General features: G+C 35.4%; 2 protein-coding genes across 5 annotated transcripts in view; one reads left to right on the top strand and one right to left on the bottom strand.

Moving 5' to 3' along the window:
• The window catches only part of zgc:101569 (uncharacterized protein LOC449822 homolog), a 29,894-nt gene extending 15,461 nt beyond the window's left edge, over positions 1-14,433 (bottom strand). The window contains exons 1-4 of one of the 4 annotated variants that reach the window (XM_067377167.1): positions 14,202-14,433; positions 8,268-8,438; positions 3,967-4,061; positions 1,984-2,128 (exon numbers count right to left, since the gene is read on the bottom strand). In XM_067377167.1, the coding sequence (XP_067233268.1) occupies positions 1,984-2,128; positions 3,967-4,061; positions 8,268-8,438; positions 14,202-14,289 (499 nt within the window). In that variant the 5' untranslated portion in view covers positions 14,290-14,433. Of the gene's footprint in view, positions 1-1,983; positions 2,129-3,966; positions 4,062-8,267; positions 8,439-11,457; positions 11,691-14,201 lie in introns of those variants that run through there. The other 3 variants (XM_067377164.1, XM_067377165.1, XM_067377166.1) reach the window with 3 other exon arrangements.
• si:dkey-197c15.6 (putative nuclease HARBI1) lies at positions 14,426-22,918 on the top strand. Its single transcript, XM_067377162.1, has 2 exons — positions 14,426-15,179; positions 19,588-22,918. The coding sequence occupies exons 1-2, from the start codon at positions 14,426-14,428 to the stop codon at positions 19,962-19,964; spliced, it is 1,131 nt and encodes a 376-aa protein (XP_067233263.1). The 3' UTR covers positions 19,965-22,918.
• The last annotated feature ends 68 nt before the right edge of the window (positions 22,919-22,986 follow it).

Here is a 22,986-nt window from a genome sequence, read left to right as displayed (position 1 = left end):
AAAATAATGCCGTTAATAGGAAGAGTAATTAAAAAGCAAGTAAACAACTCACCCACTTAGATATCACCACTTTATGTCACATCTAAATTGAAATGGCCTGAAAACATGATGACTGTGGGTTAAAGGTTTGAAAAATTTCCTAAATAAGAACAATACTAATACTGATGAATGTCTCAGCAAAAACCACAAAATGCTCTGCAGCACTAAAAATTACACAAACATTTGTACTAATCATTACTGTAGAGTGCCATTAAAGATTTCTAGACAGCAGTCGTCACGTCTTCCTGGGTGGCACGAGTGCAGTAGAGAGGCAGACAGTCTGAGGAATGGGTTCATAGGCACATGCGGGCAATGCCCGGATGCTTGGTTTAATGAAAGAGAGAGGGTCATGATGATGGCTCTATGCTTTAAACGAGCAGCTGGAAAAATCAGTTCCTGGCAGTAAATTATAGCACTGCTGGCATATTTATACACACTGTGGTCATACTGTATCTGTAGCATAGAGAAACTAGTACACTCAGAATGAAACTGCATCAAATTTCTCTTTCTCATTCTAGGTAGTTTCTAGTCTGTCTGCAATATTTTAGTAGACCAGGATTTAATTCACTGACTATGTTTGGATTGAAATTGACATTTTATCAATCATAACAGAGCCATTTACAGTATTCAGTAGACATTAAAACAGTACTCTGCTGGTATCACTGTAGTGTAATGTATCAGATATATAATGGTTCATGAATATGGTAATCATTTAATACTAGGGGTGTGCAATATTGACAAAAAAATGATATCTCAATATTTTCTGGGATTTTGTTGATAATGATATTTAGACAATACTTTTCTGAGTGTGTTATTGTGTTGGTACACTGGCTGGTTTAGGCCTGTCATGGACAGCTGACTCTCCAAGCTTTTCATATTCTTCTTATTCTGTGTGGTGGTTAGTTCACAACAGTGACAGAAATTAAGTTTTCAACCTCAAATGGGCATTTTTTTAACTTTATAGGGGCTTTATTTTTTAACCTTGTTAGATTTCTGCATCATCATTTTGTTATATTCTTACATTTAACCAAAAAATTCAATTAGAATAAGACACCATAGTGTTACCTTTTACATTAAATCAAAAGTAACAAAATCCGGTTTTGCACTGCATAAGTGGCACAGAAGCTGAATCCAAAGCAGCATTTAGATGTATTCACATTGCAATTGCATAAATAATGCTAATAGATTGTTATAAAAATAATATATTGAGTATTAAAATATTGCCTGAAACGTCTGCTTTGTATGTGCTGTGTGGAAAAAAAAAAAAAAAAAAAAGAAGAAGAAAAAGGAGTGTGTATTTTTCATTTTTCAGGGATCTACACACCCAGTCGTGTCGGTAGAGCGCAGTGATTCATTTGAATATTGAAATATAAAATGATTTTTCTATTTTCATTGGTGAAATTGAGCAAAAACAGACAATATTGTGTTAAAAATGTAACTCGCAATACTAACTTAGTTTATTGAACTGCTGTATAAAATCATTATCACATTTGGAATTGTGCTTATATTTGGAAAGCACAAAAAAAATCATACATGGGCAATTTTGCTCCACATTGAATTGTGGGGTCACTCGAACTACACTGTACACAAAGTGAAAGTGTGCACTGTCAAAGCGAGTTTTTGTTTGTATGTTTTTTGCAAAGTGAGTGACAAATTCAATAGCATCAGCTTCCACATTGTTAAACTATACATATAGCACACTCCTATTTAGTACCATGGTATATATCACTATAGTGCTGGTCAAAAAAAAAAAAAGATGTTTTTTCTATGATGCTTTCTTGTCATTGTATATATAAAAATAAAAAAGAAACAACTCTTCAGCAGATTGTAAAAAAATTTAGGCTTAATGCAGTTAATAAATAATGCAATTTAGTTAGATATGCCTGCACACCTCGACTTTAAACAAAATAACACCTCAATGTAAAATAACATTACAATACCTACCAAATCTGCGGGAGAAAATGCCCATGATGGAGCTCTCCTCCACCACCCTCAGGTCAGCCAGCAGTGCCAGCTCCAGACCTCCAGCCACAGCGTACCCACTGACTGCTGCGATCAAGGGTTTTGAGAGCCTCATACGAGACGGACCCTACCGCAAACAACACACATCAGTTTATTGCTGTTCTAAATATCCTGCAAACCAAGCTGTAGGTTTATAGACTTTAGTGACAGTACACTCAACCCTCCACTATGAAGGACATTTACAGTGACAGTGATTGAATCACTGGAAGTAGCTAACTCGCTTTTACTAGGTGTTTCCAGCAGTATCACGAGCTTCACAGTCTAAACTACTGTTGGTAGTTGTCCATGGTCTCTGTCGCTCACGTGACACATTACTCATTTCACATGTGAAGAAGAAGGTCAGCCACAACACATCTAATTTTTATGTAACACTTTATTTTGATGGTCCACTTTAGACATTCTACTAACTATAAGCAACTTTGCAACTACATGTGAACAACCAGTCATTAGAGTATTAGACTGTCTTCTTAATATCTGCTAACACTTTATTTTGATGGTCCCCCAACAGACATTCTACTGACTATAAGTAGCTTTGCAACCACATGTCAACTTGTTCTACTAACCTGAACCCTAACACCATATGACACAAATATTGCGGTGAATGGATTTTTTTTTTTTTTTTTTTTTTTTTTTACGGAGAGGTGTTCTAATCTCCTTTCATTGCAAAATCAAGCTGGCCAACCAAGCCAAGCCAAGATTTTTACACAGAGCTGCTGATATTACATAAAACTACAATTTGGTGGTGCTTACGAAAAGACTACTTTGCTAAGCGATAGCATAGCAAATACAAAAATCTGTGTGAACAAGTCTTAAGGCTCAGAGAGGGTGGAAAAGGGTCATGAAAAACTGTTTTTGGTGCAAGAAATGTTTATTAATTATAATATCACAAGCTGAATTAAAGGGAATGTATTATATAACTCCTTTAATATAAAAGGAATAGTTCACCCAAAACTAATAAATCATCCCATGATTAACTCACACTCAAGCCATCCTAGGTGTATATGACCAACTTCTTTCAGACAAACACAATGGGAGATATATTTAAAAATATCCTTGCTCCTCCAAGCTTTATAATGGTTGTGAATGGGGGACCACATTTTGAAGCAAAAAAAAAAAAAAAAGAAAGAAAATGCATCCATCCATAATAAAAGTAATCCATACAGCTCCAGTGGGTTAATAAAGGCCTTCTGAAGTGAAGCGATGTGTTTTTGTAAGAAAAATATCCACATTTAAAACTTTATTAACTATAATAACTAGCATCTACGCATTGATTTGTGGTGGAAAAGCATCCTTGACCCGATGACGAACGCGGAGGTGCACAGGATAGAGCAAAACAAAACACCAGTCATGAGTTAGAAGTCTAAATGAGAATTGTCGGAGGATTGATATAAGAGAAGAGGAGCTTGAGTTTGTTGCCCAGCCCTACTTGTTTGAACCGCGAGAGGCGTCTAAGTTTACACTACTCCTACATCCTGCATCATACATTGCATCACGTGTTACTCATTTGGCGCAAGTCAACTTGAGCATTCTGCATACAGTCGTCCGCCTGAAGCTAGTTATTTGAATTTATAAAGTTTTAAATATGGATATTTTTCTTACAAAAACGCATCGCTTCGCTTCAAAAGTCCTTTACTAACCCCCTGGAGCAGTATGGATTACTTTAATGGATGGATGCATTTTTTTTTTTTTTTTTTTTGCTTCAAAATGTGGCCCCCCATTCACAACAATTATACAGCCTGGAGAAACAGGGATATTTTTAAATATATAAGACTGTGTTCATCTGAAAGAAGATGGTCATATATATCTAGGATGGCTTGAGGGTGAGTAAATCATGCGATAATTTTCATTTTTGGGTGAACTATCCCTTTAATGTGCATACTGCATCTGAGAATGACCACTCCGTACCATGGGACCAGGACTACAGTGGACATCTTGCTCCAGTTTGAGGGAACCAGCATGGGCCAACTCCTTCAGATCAAATCCAGCACAGAAATTCCCTCCTGAAACAAACAACTCAATTATAGAACAAAGCAGATTGAACCATGAAAGTCAGACATCATAGCATGAGAATCACTTTCATGTGTTCAGCTCTACATGCTCTATCCTTATATTAGTATTTTGACATGAATTCAAGTTCTAAATTAGGTATGAAAAGAAACTGAAGAAATGTACATGACTAATCTGATAACATACACATTGGTAAAGACAAAGCAACCCTTGTGAAAAAGAAGCACACTTCTTTTTCACAAGTACACTTTCAGTTAAATGAAAATGTATTAAAGTTTACATTTATGTTAATTGCAATTAGCTGACCCACTAAAGTAGGACTTAAGTATATTAATTTCATAATTAATTCAAATATGGTTAAAGCGTAGCCTACTGCCGAATGTTCTGACAAGCACTGATGGTAAACTAAAATACACTTTAATCACATTTCTGTTGAAACTTGCATTTACACTGCGTTCCAAATTATTATGTAAGTGACATATCAGTTAGATTTCAGTAGAATAAACATTAAGATTTTAGTTTTTCTAAGAAAATGTATGTTTGTTTATTTATCCATGTCTTTTTAGATAACTGGTATCAATCTCAGACAAAATAATTTGCCAGATCTATGGAAACCCTACTTAGAGGTTGTTCCACATTATTAAGCAAGTCACAGTTCTCATGCAATATGGGGAGGAAGAAAGATCTTTTTGAAGATGAAAAGCATGAAATGGTGCAATGTTGTGCAAAAGGCATGAAAACAACTAATATTGTGTGAAAATGAATGGAGATTATCAAATTATCATAAGATTTGTGAGTGATTTAGAGCACAGCAAAACTCGGTCAGATAAAGGCTTGTAAATGAAAGTTCCTGTCAAAAAAATTAATTGTATTAAAGCTATAAAAAAGCCAGTGTTGAGCAGCAAACAGGTATTTGAAGCTGCTGGTGTCTCTGGAGTCTTGAGAAGCTCTCCATGCTGGCTGGCAGTTGTGCGTAAAGATGCATTTTAGACACCACTAACCAAACCTCACAAAGAGAAACTTTTACAGTGGGTGTAGAAATACATTTTCAAACAGTTTTATTGATGTGGTGTTTTTTTTGCAGCATGGGATAGTGCATAGTGCATTGTATTTCAGAAGGCGCTATCCTCCTTTTTATACCATAGCTGAAAATGGCCAGTTATGAACTCTACATATCTTGCAAAAGTAATTTTAATACCCTCAGAGACCCTAAAAGGACCTTTCATCTCACTTCCCAATATTCCAGCCCAAATCATCACCCGACAGCTCCCTGCTGACGTCACAGTCTTGTTGGAACGTGGTGGCCATTCACCAACCATCCAGAAATCCATCCATCCATTTTAGTACGGCATTAGTCAGTGAATAAAACTATTCAAAAATGAGTCTTCATGTATTTCTAAACCCACTGTAAATGTTTCTCTTTGTGAAGTTTGGTTTGGAGTGGCCGAACTGCATCTTTAGGCTCAACTGCCAGCCTGCATGGAGAGCTTCTTGAGACTCCAGAAACACCAGAAGCTTCAAATACCTGTTTGTTGCTCAACACTGGCTTTTTTGTATAGCTGCCCTTTTAATACAATACATTTTTTGACAGGAACTTTCATTAATAAGCCTTTATCTGACTGAGTTCTGCTGTGCTCTAAATTACTCACAAATCGTATGATATTTCGATAATCTCCATTCATTTTCAAACAATATTAGTTGTTTTCAGTTCTTTTGCACAACATTGCACCATTTCATGCTTTTCATCTTCAGAAAGATCTTTCTTCCTCCCCATATTGCATGAGAACTGTGACTTGCTTGATAATGTGGAACAACCTCTAAGTAGGGTTTTCATAGACCTGGCAAATTAATTTGTCTGAGATTGATACCAGTTATCTAAAAAGACATGGATAAATAAACAAACAAACATTTTCTTAGAAAAACTAAAATCTGAATGTTTATTGTACTGAAATCTTATTGATATGTCACTTGCATAATAATTTGGAAAGCAGTGTAAATGCCCTGTATTTTAATTACACATTTGTACTGATTAAGTTGCAATTTAGCACATTTAAAATGTATTCACTTTAATTAACACTTTATTTTAATGCATCGTTACACATTACATGTATTTACTTTGGTAAATGAATCATAATTACAAGTAACTAACACTAAAACAAACCAAACCCTAACCTTATAGTAAGTGTGTTTTTAGTTAATATTATTCAGTTTTTATTGCGTAATTACACTGCAAAGTGTATAGCCTTTTATTTTATTACTATTATATTATCTGCAAGACAAGCACATTTTTTTTATATACTTTTTTTAATATACTTTTTTTAAGTACATTCAAAATAATTAAGCGCACTTTTTCACAGGGAAAAGCATGCAAATTACAAGTCATTTTAAACTTCAGTGAAAAGTTACCAGTTAAAACAGTCCTTCAGTGTACTTCAACAAATCTGCAAGAACGAGCAATTATTCATAATTTAGCTGAAATGCGAACATGCCATGAACACAATTTTCTTAATGGCTCCCTAATGGACTAGACCAGTAAGTCAGCTTGTGTAATGTGCTCAATTGCATTTTAATGTCCATTTAAATGTCTGAGATACAGTAGATGTTAACACAAATAAGGCAGTTCTTGTGTGGCCATAATTAACTCTGACACTTCTTCAAACTCAAGCAATTACTTTCATCACACATGTTGTTGTCTATGTAATGTTATCTGCTGTGTTCAGTTCACCTGCAGATGGTCCTCTGGCTGGGATCCAGGTTTAGAGTGTGAGAGAAAGCAAAACCTCTCATTTAACTCATGATAAAGGTGATTGAGGAAATTTGAGTAGGGATGGTTGATCCAGGTTGAACAAATTATTTCTATTGAGGGTGTCCAATCTGAAGGCCTGAGATAATTGTTTTCAGCGTGGTAATATTGTCATCACAGGCTTTGACATAACACAGCACTCCTGTAGTCATGTGCTGCCCACTCAGTCAAGACTTTTTAGTATATGTAGGCTGCGCATTTCAAGGAAACAGTACGCTTTAGACATAACCAAATAACATTTAAAGGTGCCCTAGAATTAAAAATTGAATTTACCTTGGCATAGTTGAATAACAAGAGTTCAGTACATGGAAAAGACATACACTGAGTTTCAAACTCCATTGTTTCCTCCTTCTTATATAAATCTCATTTGTTTAAAAGACCTCCGAAGAACAGGCGAATCTCAACATAACACCGAGTGTTACGTAACAGTCGGGGTGTACGCCCCCAATATTTGCATATGCCAGCCCATGTTCCCAACATTATGAAAGGCATTACACAAGGGCGGTCAGTATTTAACGTCTGGATCTGTGCACAGCTGAATCATCAGACTAGGTAAGCAAGCAATAACAACAGCGAAAAATGGCAGATGGAGCAATAATAACTGACATGATCCATGATATCATGATATTTTTAGTGATATTTGTAAATTGTCTTTCTAAATGTTTGGTTAGCATTTTGCTAATGTAGGCTACTGTTGGTTGAAGTTACCATCGTTTATTACTGTATTCACGGAGACAAGAGCCGTCCCTATTTTAATTTTTAAACACTTGCAGTCTGTATAATGCATAAACACAACTTCATTCTTTATAAATCTCTCCAACAGTGTGTAATGTTAGCTTTAGCCACGGAGTACTATCAAACTCGAATACAGAATCAAATATAAACACCAAAATAAATACTATACTCGCATGAACCGAAGCATGCATGCAGCATACATGATGAACATCTTGTAAAGATCCATTTGAGGGTTATATTAGCTGTGTGGACTTTGTAAATGCACTGTATTATAGAGTCACGAGCTCGATGTGCAGGGAGCATGAGATTTAAAGGGCCAGCAGCCCCTGAATCTGTGCATAGTTAATGATGCCCCAAAAAAATTATTTAAAAAAAAAAATCTATGGGGTATTTTGAGCTAAAACTTCACAGACACATTCAGGGGACACCTTAGACTTATATTACATCTTGTAAAAAAACGTTTGATGGCACCTTTAATATCTACAATACCAATTCCTAAGCAGAAGTTGGAAAAAAAAGGAGGGGAAATTGCATTTATAAACTATTCTTTGTTTTACTGATCAATCAGACGACATTCTTATTCTTTCCACCAACCATCAAACTGCACTAAAGTCAGTCCACTTCTTCATAGTGTTTCACAGTAGTGTGTAACTGAACTTACCGACTCCATAAAGCACTGCCGCATGAAGGCTGTTGTCCTTGTCAAAGGCTGTGAGCTCCTCAGTCAGTCTCTGAGCAGTCTCTTGATTTACTGCATTACGCGCTTCAGGACGGTTAATCCCAATAACCATCACCACACCCCTCCTTTCAGAAACCACCGTCCCACCTGTACCTGCCACAATTATGAGAGGAAACACATCACTTGAGCAGGCTGAATCTGTTTGCAGGTACATACAGTAGATAGAGTCTTTAAAACAATAAAAGATGCTAAATAATAATATATATATTTTTTTTTAAAAATGCATGACATGCATTTGGACAATTAAGACATTAGATAAAATATTAAAACAAGGTTCATTTATTTTAAACGTCTACAATTTTATTATTTAAAAACTTTAAAAAAAAAACTTTCTTTTGTGAAAGTGTGCATGTGTTAACTTTCTCTAAAATAAGTCATATTTACTTTAATATTTGTATGTATGCAATGCAATGACATTCTCATTGTTGATGTGTACAAATGCCTTTCAAGGACAACGTATAGGTTCTGCAAAACAAGAAAATATATATTTTTTCATGATTATACACAACCTATCTCTCATAGATGATGATTTAATTTATTAATTAATCTGTCTTATTGTTAAATAAATAAATAATCAAACAATCTCATGCCGTTCACAAGGTCTACACTGAAAGTGGGCAACAGAACAGGCATTCAGGGTTGCCAGGTTTTCACAACAAAACCCACCCAAATGCTACTCAAAACTATCCCAAAATAAAAGCAGGGGAGCGGAAGACGTTTGAGGTAGGGGGTGCTGTGTTTTTGTTGTTGCTGTTTTTTTGGAGGGGGTGGGATGGGGAGGTGTTCACAACATTTGAGCGGCGAGATGAAAACATCTCAACTTTTCAGAACACCGTAAGGGCACCACAGGTCATGTGACGAGAACCAACCGATCAGCTTCAGCCTTTCCTTAACAACATCGAAAGCTCAACCGAACTGCTAATCATAGCTATTCAGAGCAGGGTTTTATTTCTCATCTCCATAAATAAATGTAGTAGTAAAGCTAATGCAAGGGCTAGAAATCAATTAATCCTTTGCTGATACTTCCTCGTCAACGTGGAGAGTGCAGTTCATGGTTGCATAGAAACGACAGATGCCATGGGAGCGCAAGCGCTTATGAAAAGTAGGAGCAAGCAGCGCGGCTGTGCGACATTTCAATGGCTCGTAAAACACGTCAAAACTCCACGAAGTACAACAAACATATCAATGAGAGCACTAGTTTGAACAGCATACACAACGGGGCATTTGGCTTTAATCACATTTTTGACATTGCTTGCAATCGTAATGCAATGGCCGGTCTATGGGACATTAAGCCTTTAAATAAAAGGGTTATTGAGCTGTTTCTATCATATACAATAAAAGATCCTGCACAGCGATAAGAAATAAAAATGAGCACAAAATACCTGCCTAACTTACACAACACCGAAAGTGGACTTGCGCTGAGTAGAATTCTTTCTATGCAAACTGCAACGGTCACAAAATGACGTCACACTCTGCGCATATGTTTTAAAAAACATAATTTAACATATAAATTACACGTTTTAATAGCCCACTTAAAGTGTTTATTATAAATAATTTACTACATGCTGAAAATGAATAAAAGTAAATGAACAAAAATTTGCATTGCATTTACAATTCCGTGAAACTAGGGGGTGCTGCAGCTTAAGTACATTTTTCAAGTGTCTGTACTTTATCGGAGTGTTTTTCTTTGGAAAACTTTTACTTCACAACATTCCAAAGCACAATATTATACTTTTAACTACACTATATTTCATATTGAATTTCAATTCAGAAATCTAGTACTTTCTTAATTTTACTAAAGTAAAAGTAACAGTTTTACTTGAGTACAAATAAAAAAGTAAGTTACAAAATATTTAATGTACTGAAGTAGCCTACTACTAAAGGAAAAACAAAACAAAACAAAAAAAAAACTCCTTTTATTTATGAAACGTAGTACAGTAAAAAGTAGTTAGACTACATGTGTTTGGAATTCAGTGAAGTAAAAGTTTTCCAAAGAAAAACACTGATAAAGTACAAATACTTGAAAAATCAGTGTTGCCAGGTCCGGGAATACCGCGGACCTGGCAACACTGACGATTACAATACAGAACACCAAACAGATCAAAGTCAAAGTACATTTAGGAATACTAAACATGTTATGGTGTAGTAATATTATTTTAGTATAAATACCAACATCCTATGAAACTATATCCTATGTGAATTCTACTCGCTAAATATTGAATACATAGCCTATTTTATAAATATATCATTAAGTTATATCAAACTATAAGGTCGTAATGTTTCTGGCCAGCCACTCATAATATTTCGTTTCTAACCACATGAACAGCACGTTCAGTAACATCACTGACATTATGTGTAAAACTGGATTTCTGTTGAAAATAAACTACTAGGCCTGTACAAAGTTATTCACCCATTGTAGCTGAAGTTCAATGGAAACGCACAGTCAGTGACAGTGTACACAGTCACCGCTGATTGGCCAGCAGATAGGGAACATCAGAGCCCCCTCCTACAGGGGGACACTAATCTTATGCTGCGTTCACGCCATGTTGATTTCAAGATACAACACGCGATGTTCTATTTGAAGCTGTTCGCGTCCATACCATCAACGTCTAAATTAATGTGCCGCGGACAGGTGGTCAAAATTGCCTGTGACTGCTCTACTCTTGTCTTGTGGACCCAAAATATAGCTCACTTTAAAGTAAGTAGGCTATATGTCACGCCAAACATGTTGAAGATTAGCAGACATGAAGTCACTGTATTATTATTTGTTTGTTTAATTATTTTAAGTCATTATATTATGTGACAAGCAGTGTCCACAAAAGTTCATTCATCACCTCCATTCATTGAGTTCCATTCCGACCTCGTCTCTCCGTCAGTGCAATATTTTCTTTCAATTGTCCTACTAAATTAAGACCTTGTGGAAATTTACACATTGTTATTGCATTTTTTTCTCTCTCTCTTTAAAGCTGCTTTGAAATAACGTACACTGAGAAAAGCGCTATACATGAAACTGACTTGACTTGTCCTGGATTCTTCTCAAGAGAATCTCTGGCAGTGACGACAGAATGAGTTTTGTAAAACATCAACTCAAGTTGAGCAAGTTTATACTGACCTCTACTGACAAGAAACGGAAACTCGGTTATAACCATAACTTTAACGTTACCTGAGTTACCGCTTCTTTCTTCTTTTGAAACGGTGGTGTTATAAAATCTCTGTCCTTTCACTGAGTTTAAACGCATGTGGTGGATTGCCCTCCGAAAGCCATTACCAACCGACCTTCTGCCTAAAGTTAAAGCCATAATTTAGGAGAATGGCTGAATGTACTTTTAATCTGTGTTTTGCAAAGTTTAAAGTGGTACACTGTGTCAAACTTCATTGTGTTATGTTGACGTAAGAAGAATCAGTTCTTATAACAAAGTAAAAGTCATTTTACAAACTGTATAGCAACACTCACATCCTCTATTTCACTGCCATAATAACCCAGAAATGACACCAAAGGTTTCACAGACAAGGCTTGAGCTAGTCTCAGACTAAAATGCATGTTTGAACTGTTTTAACTGAAAGCAACTTGTACTGACATATCTTAAAATATGTCAGTGCCACTCCACTGTTTTGTCTCAAGATGCACACAAGTAATGTTTTTTTTTTCTTCTTTTTTCCTAGTGTACATTTATAAAAGCTACTTAAATATCCTAATTGAACAAAGGCCTAGTCTGTGAAACCAGACCTTCCAGTGCATCTAAATAAAATTTAACTTCTTACCACGATAACCAAAATTAATATCTACAAATGAAATATTCTTTCTATGCTTACAAAGAAAATGAGTATATGGTATATTAAAAACTCACAAATCTGCTCACTTAGATTGAAACCATAAGAAAAACACCAATCTGAAGATGATACTATGACTTTTCTGGAAAAAAAAAAATAATAAAAGCAGTACAAAAAATATTACCATTATGTGCTTCAGTCTACAGCTTTCTTTAAGCAAAAAAAACCTTCTTTTGATATTTAAATAAACTATTAAACATTATCACGAGTTTCTGCGATTCATGTTTCAACAGAGAAACACCTGAATAAACGCAGTTTCCAAAAAAGCTTTGAAAATTAATTTTAATATAACAAAAGTTTAAAAAAATATATTAAAAAAATCCTGTGTATTGTGTATGAGAATATGCCACTTAAAGGGTTAGTTCACCCAAAAATGAAAATGATGTCATTAATGACTCACCCTCATGTTGTTCCAAACCCGTAAGACCTCCGTTCATCTTCGGAACACAGTTTAAGATATTTTAGATTTAGTCTGAGAGCTTTCTGTCCCTCCATTGAAAGTGTATGTACGGTATACTGTCCATGTCCAGAAAGGTAATAAAAACATCATCAAATTAGTCCATGTGACATCAGTGGGTTAGTTAGAAGTTTTTGAAGCATCGAAAATACATTTTGGTCCAAAAATAACAAAAACTACAACTTTATTCAGCATTGTCTTCTCTTCCGGAATCCTTTCCATTGATTTGATTCCATTGAATCCTTTCATCTGTCTGCGTTGGTAATGCACTTTTACGTCGCCGTGGTTGTTTTTGGCGATTAGGACATCCGTGACATTTTGAAGAATCGAAAATACATTTTGGTCCAAAAATAACAAAAACTACGACTTTATTTAGCATTGTATTGTCTTCCGGGTCTGTTGTCAATCCGCGTTCACAACTCCGCTTCTTCTTCTTCTTTCCTGTTTTACGGCGGTTGGCATCCAGCTTATTGGTGCATTACTGCCCCCTTATGCTCCGGAGTGTGGTTCACAGCTCTGCAGTGACGCTGCTGACGTGTTATCCGGTGCGCCAGAGCTTCGTTTACAGTCTGAGGGAGATGCACGCTGTATTCAAGCTATTCTACATTGTTTGTATTTTGGTATTGCTATATTTTTTTAAATGGTGCGTAAGTGTGCATGTCGAGGATGTCCTAATCGCCAAAAACAACCATGTAAAAGTGCATTACCAACGCCAACAGATGAAAGGATTCAATGGAATCAAATCAATGGAAAGGATTCCGTAAGAAAATACAATGCTGAATAAAGTCGTAGTCTTTGTTATTTTTGGACCAAAATGTATTTTCGATGCTTCAAAAAATTCTAACTAACCCACTGATGTCACATGGACTAATTTGATGATGTTTTTATTACCTTTCTGGACATGGACAGTATACATTTTCAATGGAGGGACAGAAAGCTCTCGGACTAAATCTAAAATATCTTAAACTGTCTTACGGGTTTGGAACGACATGAGGGTGAGTCATTAATGACATAATTTTCATTTTTGGGTGAACTAACCCTTTAAGCTAATGTGTTGGCAAAGTACAAAGTACTTTGCAGCCTATCATCCAAATAAAACTTAAATGAATTGAATTGTTTATTCATGAAATGTCCATAAATGTCTTAATGTCAGTTATGAATGTATTTTTATTTATTTATTTATTGTGCTGTAGTTTCGTCATAACGATTTCGCTCACGGCATGGCTTTTATTATGAAAGGAAAACATTTTTTTTACATGACCAGGATGTTAAAACACAAATGACTCAAATCATGTTTCGCGTATATGATTCTATTATTAAATTTATAAGAGAAAGTAAATTAACTAAAAGAATATAGACTTTTTTATTTCCTAATTTGTTTAGCTTGGTTTTTATGTTTTATATTTCATCCACTCCAGTTCAGTCGGCGGCGGTAATGCACCAATAAGTCAGGTTGCCAACCGCCAATAAACACCAAAGAAGAAGCAGCAGCAGCAGCAGCAGCATGTTTTGCATTCATTTGTTGTTATCGCGTATTTGTGGAACTACAATGTAGGTTTTTACATTACATTGGCAGGAGGTCAGATGTATTATGCAGCAGAGCTGGGCTAAGCAATGCCAGGCTGTTATTCCACTCAGTAATACTGGATTTTTCATGGACTATCTGAAGATTCATATGGTTTGTCCTGCAGTTCACTAGTTGTTTGCTGGCGTACCACTGTAATCCAGAGCAACAAATGAGTACAAAAATATAAGACTTCTTCAGGTTATTCTTTATTTTCTACTGCTAATAATGTCTTTAGCTGGAGCTCTGTGGTTTGCTATTCAGGATGATTTATTGGCAAACGGTTTGTGTAACAACACCATACCATCCAGCATCAGCAGCACAAAACAAGACAAACAGTCCAGCATCAGTGAGCCCATATCTGCGTCCGAGACACGCACTGTCCTGGACGGACTGGATGATCGCTTTCTGTCTCGGTGTTTACATCTCACTCGTCAGTGTCTGCGGTTCATCGTCGATTTCATTCAGGCCCGTTTAAAGAAAGACGTGTTTGCGCCCGGCCACAGTTCGACCTCCGCAGAAGCCAACATTCTGGCCGCGCTTGCCTTCTTAGCACACGGTTCTTTGCCCAGTAAAATCACAGAACGGCTGGGAGTAGATCAGAGAGCCGCAGGCGAGGCGGTGAACAGCATCATCAAACTCTTATCAGACCTGAGCCCTGATTTCATCACATTCCCGAACAGTTATAATGACCGCATGGGTGCCGCACAAGCCTTTAAGAACCTGAGCGGCATCCCGCATGTGGTGGGCGTGCTGGGCTATCTGCACGTGAAGGTGAGCCCTCCGGCCGGGGAGGAGCACATGTATATGAACACTTTGGGCTATCATTCAGTCATGATGCAGGTCATATTCGACGTGGACGGGAATCTCTTGAGTCTGGAGCAGTGCTGTCCTGGAGGAACTCCTGAACAGACTGTTTGGGAAAACTCGGATATTGGCAGACAGTTCAGCATTTTTCAACACGGTCATACATGGGTTGTTGGTAAGAACCATTGAGAACTTTTAAATATAATTTGTATGCAGTGCTATGTAGATCACTTACAGATTGTCTGTTCCCAAATTACATGACAAAAATTGTAGTTGAAGTAAAAAGAAAAAGTTAGTAATGCATTACATTACACATTTAAGCTAATATAATCTGACTGCTTTTAGATAACTTTTGAACTAACTTGTTTATCATATTGATTTTAATAGGATAATCACACACACAGGTTTTTGCTATCAACGTGGGGACATTCCATAGGCATAATGGTTTTTATAATGAAACTGTACATTCTATCCCCCTACACTACCCCTACCTATCACAGAAAACCTTCTGCATTTTTTAATAAAACATTGTTTAATATATTTTTAAAGCTATTTTAAATATGAGGACTCATGAAATGTCCTCATATTTTATGTTTACATCGTAATACCAGTGTAAAACCCATGTCATTATACAAATTTATGTCCTCATAAATCGCAAAAACACACACTCATCCTTGTTTATACTACATTGTGGGGTCCTTTACTCGGACCCCACAAAGTCAATATCTTAAAAGTCATATATAAGAATGTTTGAAAAAATCTAAAAGTCACTGTAGTATACCCCTAACCCATCACAGGAACCTAACATAATTTTAACATTCTTATATATATATATATATATATAATATTATTATTATTATTATTATTACAGTTGAGCTCAAAAGTTCACATACCCCTTGCAGAATATGCAAAAATGATAATCATTTTAACAAAATAAGAAGGATCATGAAAATGGCTTATTATTTTTTATTTAGTACTGTCCTGAATAAAGTATTTCACATAACGGTTGTTTACATAAAGTCCACAAGATGATAAATAGCTGAATTTATAAAAATGACCCAGTTCAAAAGGTAACCCAGTTAAGTATCCTTGATTCTTAATTCTGTGTGTGGATACCTGGATGATCCACAACTGTTTTTTGTTTTTGTTTTGTGATGGTTGTTCATGAGTCCCTTGTTTGTCCTGAGCAGTTAAACTGAGCTCTGTTCTTCAGAAAAATCCATCAGGTCCTGCATAATCTTTGATTTTCCAGCATCTTCTGCATATTTGAACCCTTTCCAGCAGTGACTATGATTTTGAGATCCATCTTTTCACAATGAGGACAACTGAGGGACTCAAACACAACTATTAAAAAAGGTTCAAACATTCACGGATACTCCAGAAGGAAACACAATGCATTAAGAGCCGGGGATGTAAACTTATTGAATTGGATGAACAGGATAAATTATACTTTTTTCTCTTCTGGTAAACATGCAAGAATCTTCTGTTGCTTCCAAAGGGCAGTGCTAAATGAAAAAAGTATGATCTTTAAACAAAATAAGAAAAAACTTCATCACATCATCTTCTTGTTCAAAAGTTTTCACCCCCCAGCTCTTAATGCATTGTGTTCTGTACACACACACACACACACACACACACACACACACACACACACACACACACACACACACACACAGTTTCAATCAAAATTATTATTAACTCCCTTAACCTGCAAGACATTTTGCCATTGAGAACAAAGTTTTATGAAAACAATTCATCAAGAGCATCATTAAACTATTATACAAAGTTTATTAATACACATTTTAGTGATTCCGAAAATGTAAAGTTGATGAAAAATTAATCTGGGGGGTTCTAAACATACGTGTACAAAATTATTCAACTCCTCCCACTTTACATATCCCTTAACCCAGGGGTTCTCAAATGGTGTTATAAAAGGCTGACTTGAATATTCATTTGGATATAGCTGTGGAGTTGTGGAAGAATGTTTTATGGAGGGATTTGACCAAACGGGAACTTTTTGGACCCATGGATCAAATTTACATCTGGTGCAAAAAAGGCAAAGCTTATGAGCAGAAGAACATCATCTTAATAACTTTCCTGCAGGACAGCTTTCCCAAAGTATACATCCAAATCTACTTAAGCTTGGTTCAGGGATCAGTTGAAGAATGTTCTTGATTGGCCTGTACGGTGTTCATATTGAAATCTCATTGAAAATATTTGTTGGAATTTGTAGAAAACAGGGAAGCCAAAGACTATCAGTGATCTGGAAGCTTTTTCAAGTAAGGAATGTACTTGCAGGCAAAGTTTATTGAAGGTTATAAAGAATAAAAGATTTTGCAAAATTTGACTTTTGGAGTCTGAATAATTTTGTACACGTATGTATAGAGCCAGTTTGATTTTGTTTTTGTTTGTTTTGTTTTTTGTTTGTTTTTTTGTTTCATTTTTCATCAACTTTACATTCTCAAAATCATGCACGTGTATTAATAAACATTGTATAATTTACTGATGCCTTTGAATTGTTTTTTTATACAATTTTGTTCTCAGCTGCAAAATACATACATATAGTTCCAATCTTTGTTATCAAGAACATGAAGTGAATTAAATATTGCATTACATCAGGTTTTCCCAGCCTGGGGTTTGTGATTAAGTTTGAGTTTAATGAAAAGCTATTTATTAAATCATGAAAATGTAAATTTAAAATAAGTGTTTAGATTGTTTTTATTTTATAATTAAGATTAAATATTTGTTTACCTGTTGGGGAAAAATTTGTGAATTCCTGCATTGCATGTAAATACAAACTGATGTGAATTTGTACATGTATGTTTGAAAGACAAAAGCATTCCAAACACATTAATACGTGGTAAAATGGTTAATTTAAGTAGTAATGTGTTTGTCTGGAGCTGATTATATATGCAATGTAATCATTGCATGTAATCAATGCAAAATTAACTGTAATCTGATTACAAGTATTTTAAAATGTAATATAATCTAATTACAATTACTTAATTTTTGGAAATTGATTACGTACTTCCAGATTATCCAGATCCAGATTTCTTTTTCAAATACATGCTGTTCTTTTGAACTTTATATAATGAAAGAACCCAGAAAAGATGCATCATAGTTCCTACAAAATACTAATCAGCACAACCATTTTTAACTGTGAAAATAAGAAATGTTTCATGAGCAGCAAATAAGCATATTAGAATAATTTCTGAATGATCATGTGATGCTGAAGACTGAAGTAATGGCTGCTGAAAATTCAGATTTGCATCACGGGAATAAATTGCATTTTAAAGTATATGAAAATAGAAAGGTTATTTTAATTTGTAATACTATTTGACAATAGTGGTTTTACTGGAGTTTTAATCAAATAAATGCAGCCTCTGTGAGCATAAGAGACTTTTCAAAAACATTTTAATTCTGTTCCATAGTCAACCGGTACTCTGAACTATTCATGATTCCCTCAGCTTGGTGCCACCACCATGTTTCTCCATGGGTATGGTGTTCTTTTGCTGATGTTCATTGTTATTTTGTGCCAAACATACCTTTTACAGTTTTGGCCAAAAGACTCAAACTTTGTCTCATCAGACCATAACACATTTTTCCACATGGTTTTGGTAGACTGAATATATGTTTTTGCAATCTTTGGAACACAAATTAAGATATTTTTTGTTGAAGTCCGATGGCTCCGTGAGGCCTGCACGGGGAGCAATGACATTTCCTCTCTCAAGATCCATAAAGGTACTAAAAACATATTTAAATCAGTTCATATGAGTATAAGTGGTTCAATATTAATATTATAAAGTTACGAGAATATTTTTAGCGTGCACAAAAAAAACCAAAATAACGACTTTTATAGTGATGGCTGATTTCAAAACACTGCTTCGGAGCATTATGAATCAGCGTGTCGAATCTGCTGTTCGGAGCGCCAAAGTCATGTGATTTCTGCAGTTTGGCGGTTTGACACGCAATCTGAATCATGATTCGACACGCTGATTCATTACGCTCCGAAGCTTCCTGAAGCAGTCTTGAAATCAGCCATCACTATATAAGTCGTTATTTTTTTTTTTTGGCGCACCAAAAATATTCTCGTCGCTTTATAATATTAATATTGAACCACTGTACTCACATGAACTGATTTAAATATGTTTTTAGTACATTAATGGATCTTGAAAGAGGAAATGTCACTGCTGGCTATGCAGGCCTCACTGAGCCATCGGATTTTAACAAAAAATCTTAATTTCTGTTCCGAAGATGAATGAAGGTCTTACGGGTTTGGAACTGCATGAGGGTGAGTAATAAATGACAGAATTTTCATTTTTTAGTGAACTAACCCTTTAAGGATGCAAAAGTCCTGATATGATTTATCATAGTTTCATTTTTTACATCACAAAAACCAGCTGTTTTAACAGCTTCCAGAAATACTTGATTCTTTTCAAATATTTCTGAATAATGACAAACCTAACTTAACTACAATACTGTGGTCATGCGTTGTCTTTCCACAGTCTGTAGAAATAACTCAAGTCAGACTCAAATACAGTTACCCCATCACCCCTTTGTATTTTTGTCTTTGTTCCCCACAGGTAGCAGAAGTCTTCTAGGTTGTGGGCACGTTTTGACCCCTGTTGAAGCCTTTCGCATCAAAAGCAACGCAGCCCTACGATTCAACAAAGCACACGCTCAGCTACATGGCCGTGCACAACAGGTCTTTGGCAGTTTGAAAAGCCGTTTCCAGTGCCTCCGTGACATCGGCCCCATTCAGTCACCTGAGTTGGTGGCATGCACCATCAAAGCCTGCTGTGTCCTGCACAACATCTGCAAGAAGTTCTCTGTGCCGTTACCCTTGGATTTTAGCACAGAACCGCTCCATCCACCATCAGAGGTGGTGAACATCCTGGCAGAGCAGCCATTTGACTACATGGAAGACACTAAAGAGGAGATGATAGAAATGTTTTTTTAATACTGCAGAAGATGGAAATGAATAAGATGTAACCAGATGTGTGAAAGAACAGTTATGATAGCAAGAAGCCAGAAACCCTTAGTTTAAACCATGTACTGAATTCTATGAATGAAGTGAACACAGACAAACGCATGCTGTAATACTAGTTGATTCTTCATATACATAAGCTTTATTCAGTTAATCAATAATTGACAAGTTAATGCTAATACACTAATATTTGTTAACATGTGATATGAATAAAAACTAAATGTTTATGGAAGGCCATAAACCAAGCTGGCACAATAATACAAGTCTGTTACAAAAAATAATAATAATATTGCAGTGGTACCATAATTCAGTGATGTTATCTGTAATATCATGGTTCTTTGACATGGAGCATCCTACTAATTGATTACCTTATTTATGTATACCAGAAAAGTGTCATGGAATTACCATGGTCATGTCCAAAAAAATAATTATAGTACCATGTCCAAAGAAAGATTAATAATACCTGGTAATTTATAATTTGTGAGGTAATTATGTCTGGAATCATATCACATTGTGCCTGGTTAGGACACGTTTACACGACACCACTTTCAACAAAAAAAAAAAAAGGAAAACTTTTTTTATGCATTTGGGCCTTTCATTTGCACGACAACACATTTTAGTGGCCTGAAAACTTTAAAATGTGTTTCAAACTATACCATTATAGTTTCTGTGTAAACTACAGAAATGTGAACTTGGTGACGTCATGCGCATGTGTGTTATGTGTTCATTCTGTAGGCCTGTACTGTTTGTTTACAAAGGGACATCACCAACTACTGGCCTGGCATGCAAAATAAATTATTTTTAATCATTTCTATAGATCTGTGTGAACAGGGATCGTTTTGACAATGCTGTTGTCTGTACGCAAAACTTTTCAAAACCCAGAAGAAAAAATCATTTGTTTGTAGTACATCGTTGTCGTGTAAACGTACCCTTAGTCCATGACTTTTGCTTTGAGCATATTTATGAATATAGTATTCTTAATTAGGACAGCTCAGTATTTGTACAATATTTACAGCAGATTAATTTAAATGTTAAGTGCTTAAATTTCACTTCTTACTAAAGTGACTTGCAGTGCAAAAAAAAAAAAAAAAAAAAATCACATTACTGGCAAACACCAAAACCCATAACTCGCATGATTTACCAAAGCACAACATGTTCCCAGACAAACATCCTTTGGTGGTTCCAAAACAATGTTCCCATCAAACAACTCCATCGCTCTAAACTTTCATGGGCAAAATACAGTCATTTCAGCACATGATCTGGAATTTTCCATGCACATTTTGCAATGGGTTCAAGTTGGTCACATTAATTTGCAGCGTAAATTAACATACATTTTATGCCTAATTTGAAAGTGACTGAAATGGTGTCTGACCGCTCCTTAACCCTTAAATCTGGTGTTTTTTTTCTTGATACCTCTGTATAATAATCTTTATACAAATGTATTTAGAGATTGAAGAATGAATAATTTTTTTCTGTACAACGGCTCACAGTAATCATGACAAACAAACAAATCTTTCCTTCCCCTGCAGCTCTCAAATATCATTTATGATTTAAATCAGGGGTGCCCAATCTTGTTCCTGGAGATCTATCTTCCTGCAAAGTTCAGCTCCAACTCTGATTAAACACACCTGGTCTGTGTCCAAAATCTCTCACAAGGAACGTCACGGCAGTGATTGACAAGCCAGAGGTACAATGTTGGTCCAATCTGCTATGGATACGTTTACCAGAGTCAAAACCACCTTGCTTTAGTAGGAAATACTTCTTAGCAAACTTTTAGTCATAATGGTGTCGATTTGTATTGTTACTGGGTGCAAGATTTCAAAGATTAAACATTTAGCAGAAGTTAGATACTTTCAGTTGCCAGTGAAGGATCCAGCACATTGTAAGCAGTGGCTAAAGACTGTAAAGATTCATAAATATGGAGAGAATGCTGTGACAGAAAATCTGAAAAACCTCTTTGTTTGTAGTTAACATTTTAAATCTCATACTTTGAGTATGTACTTATTTTGAATAAATAATTACTTCACAAATGATATAAAAAGTATGTTATATAAAGTATAAATGTGTGTAGTTCATCTGGGTACTATTTTATGAGTACTGTAAATTTGGACATAGTTCTTTTGTCACATAACTGTTTATCTCCTAGCAGGGAAGTGTGTGATTTCGGATGCAGCCATAATCTTCAGGAACGCTTGATAATTACATATGGGTGTTAGATAGGGCTAGGAACAGGAATGGGCAACCCTGATATAAATATATGACACATTTTTTTTTGTCTTTAGATGAACTATTCCTTTAAAGCTTGTTAAACAACAGACAGCTACATGTCTCTGGCATAATGGAAAAATATAGGTTTTTAGCATCCATCTTAAAACAAATAAAATTAAACTGATATAGTCAGTTAAATTAAATAGACCCTCTTGTATATCAATTTTAGAATAGCAAATATCTAATTGTTTAAAAAGTAATGTGCAAAAAAAGCAGCGCTAAGTACAGCTAAAGCAAAAATTGAACATAAAAAACAAGAATATATACACAGATATTTAGATGAATAAAGACTGGCAGTAAAGTTTAAATGGTAAACTCTTAGGCCTGGTTTCACAAACAAAGCTTAGATTAAGCCAGGATTAGGACTTAGTTTATTTAGGATATTTAAGTAGCTTTTATAAATGTGCCTTAGAAAAAAAAAGAAAAAAAAAAAACAGTACTGGTGTGTATCTTAAGACAAAACAATGGCACTGACATATTTTCAAATACACCTTCTCAGCCTTGTCTGTGAAACCGGGGGTTAGTGCTTTATAGCTTAAGCACAAAATACTAGTATTTTTCAGTCCTGTTAGCAGAGGAGTATTATTAATAATAATATTATTATTATTTTAAATAAATTAATTATAATAACAAATGTACATATGGTGTGAAATATTCCATTTAATGTTTTGAATGTCATTCTGAAAATATACCACTGTGGTTTTCAAGATTGTGCTAACAAATTCCA

Source organism: Chanodichthys erythropterus, chromosome 23 (assembly GCF_024489055.1).
Source record: "Chanodichthys erythropterus isolate Z2021 chromosome 23, ASM2448905v1, whole genome shotgun sequence".
Classification (NCBI taxonomy): Eukaryota; Metazoa; Chordata; class Actinopteri; order Cypriniformes; family Xenocyprididae; genus Chanodichthys; species Chanodichthys erythropterus.
This window is presented reverse-complemented; position numbering and strand designations above follow the sequence as displayed.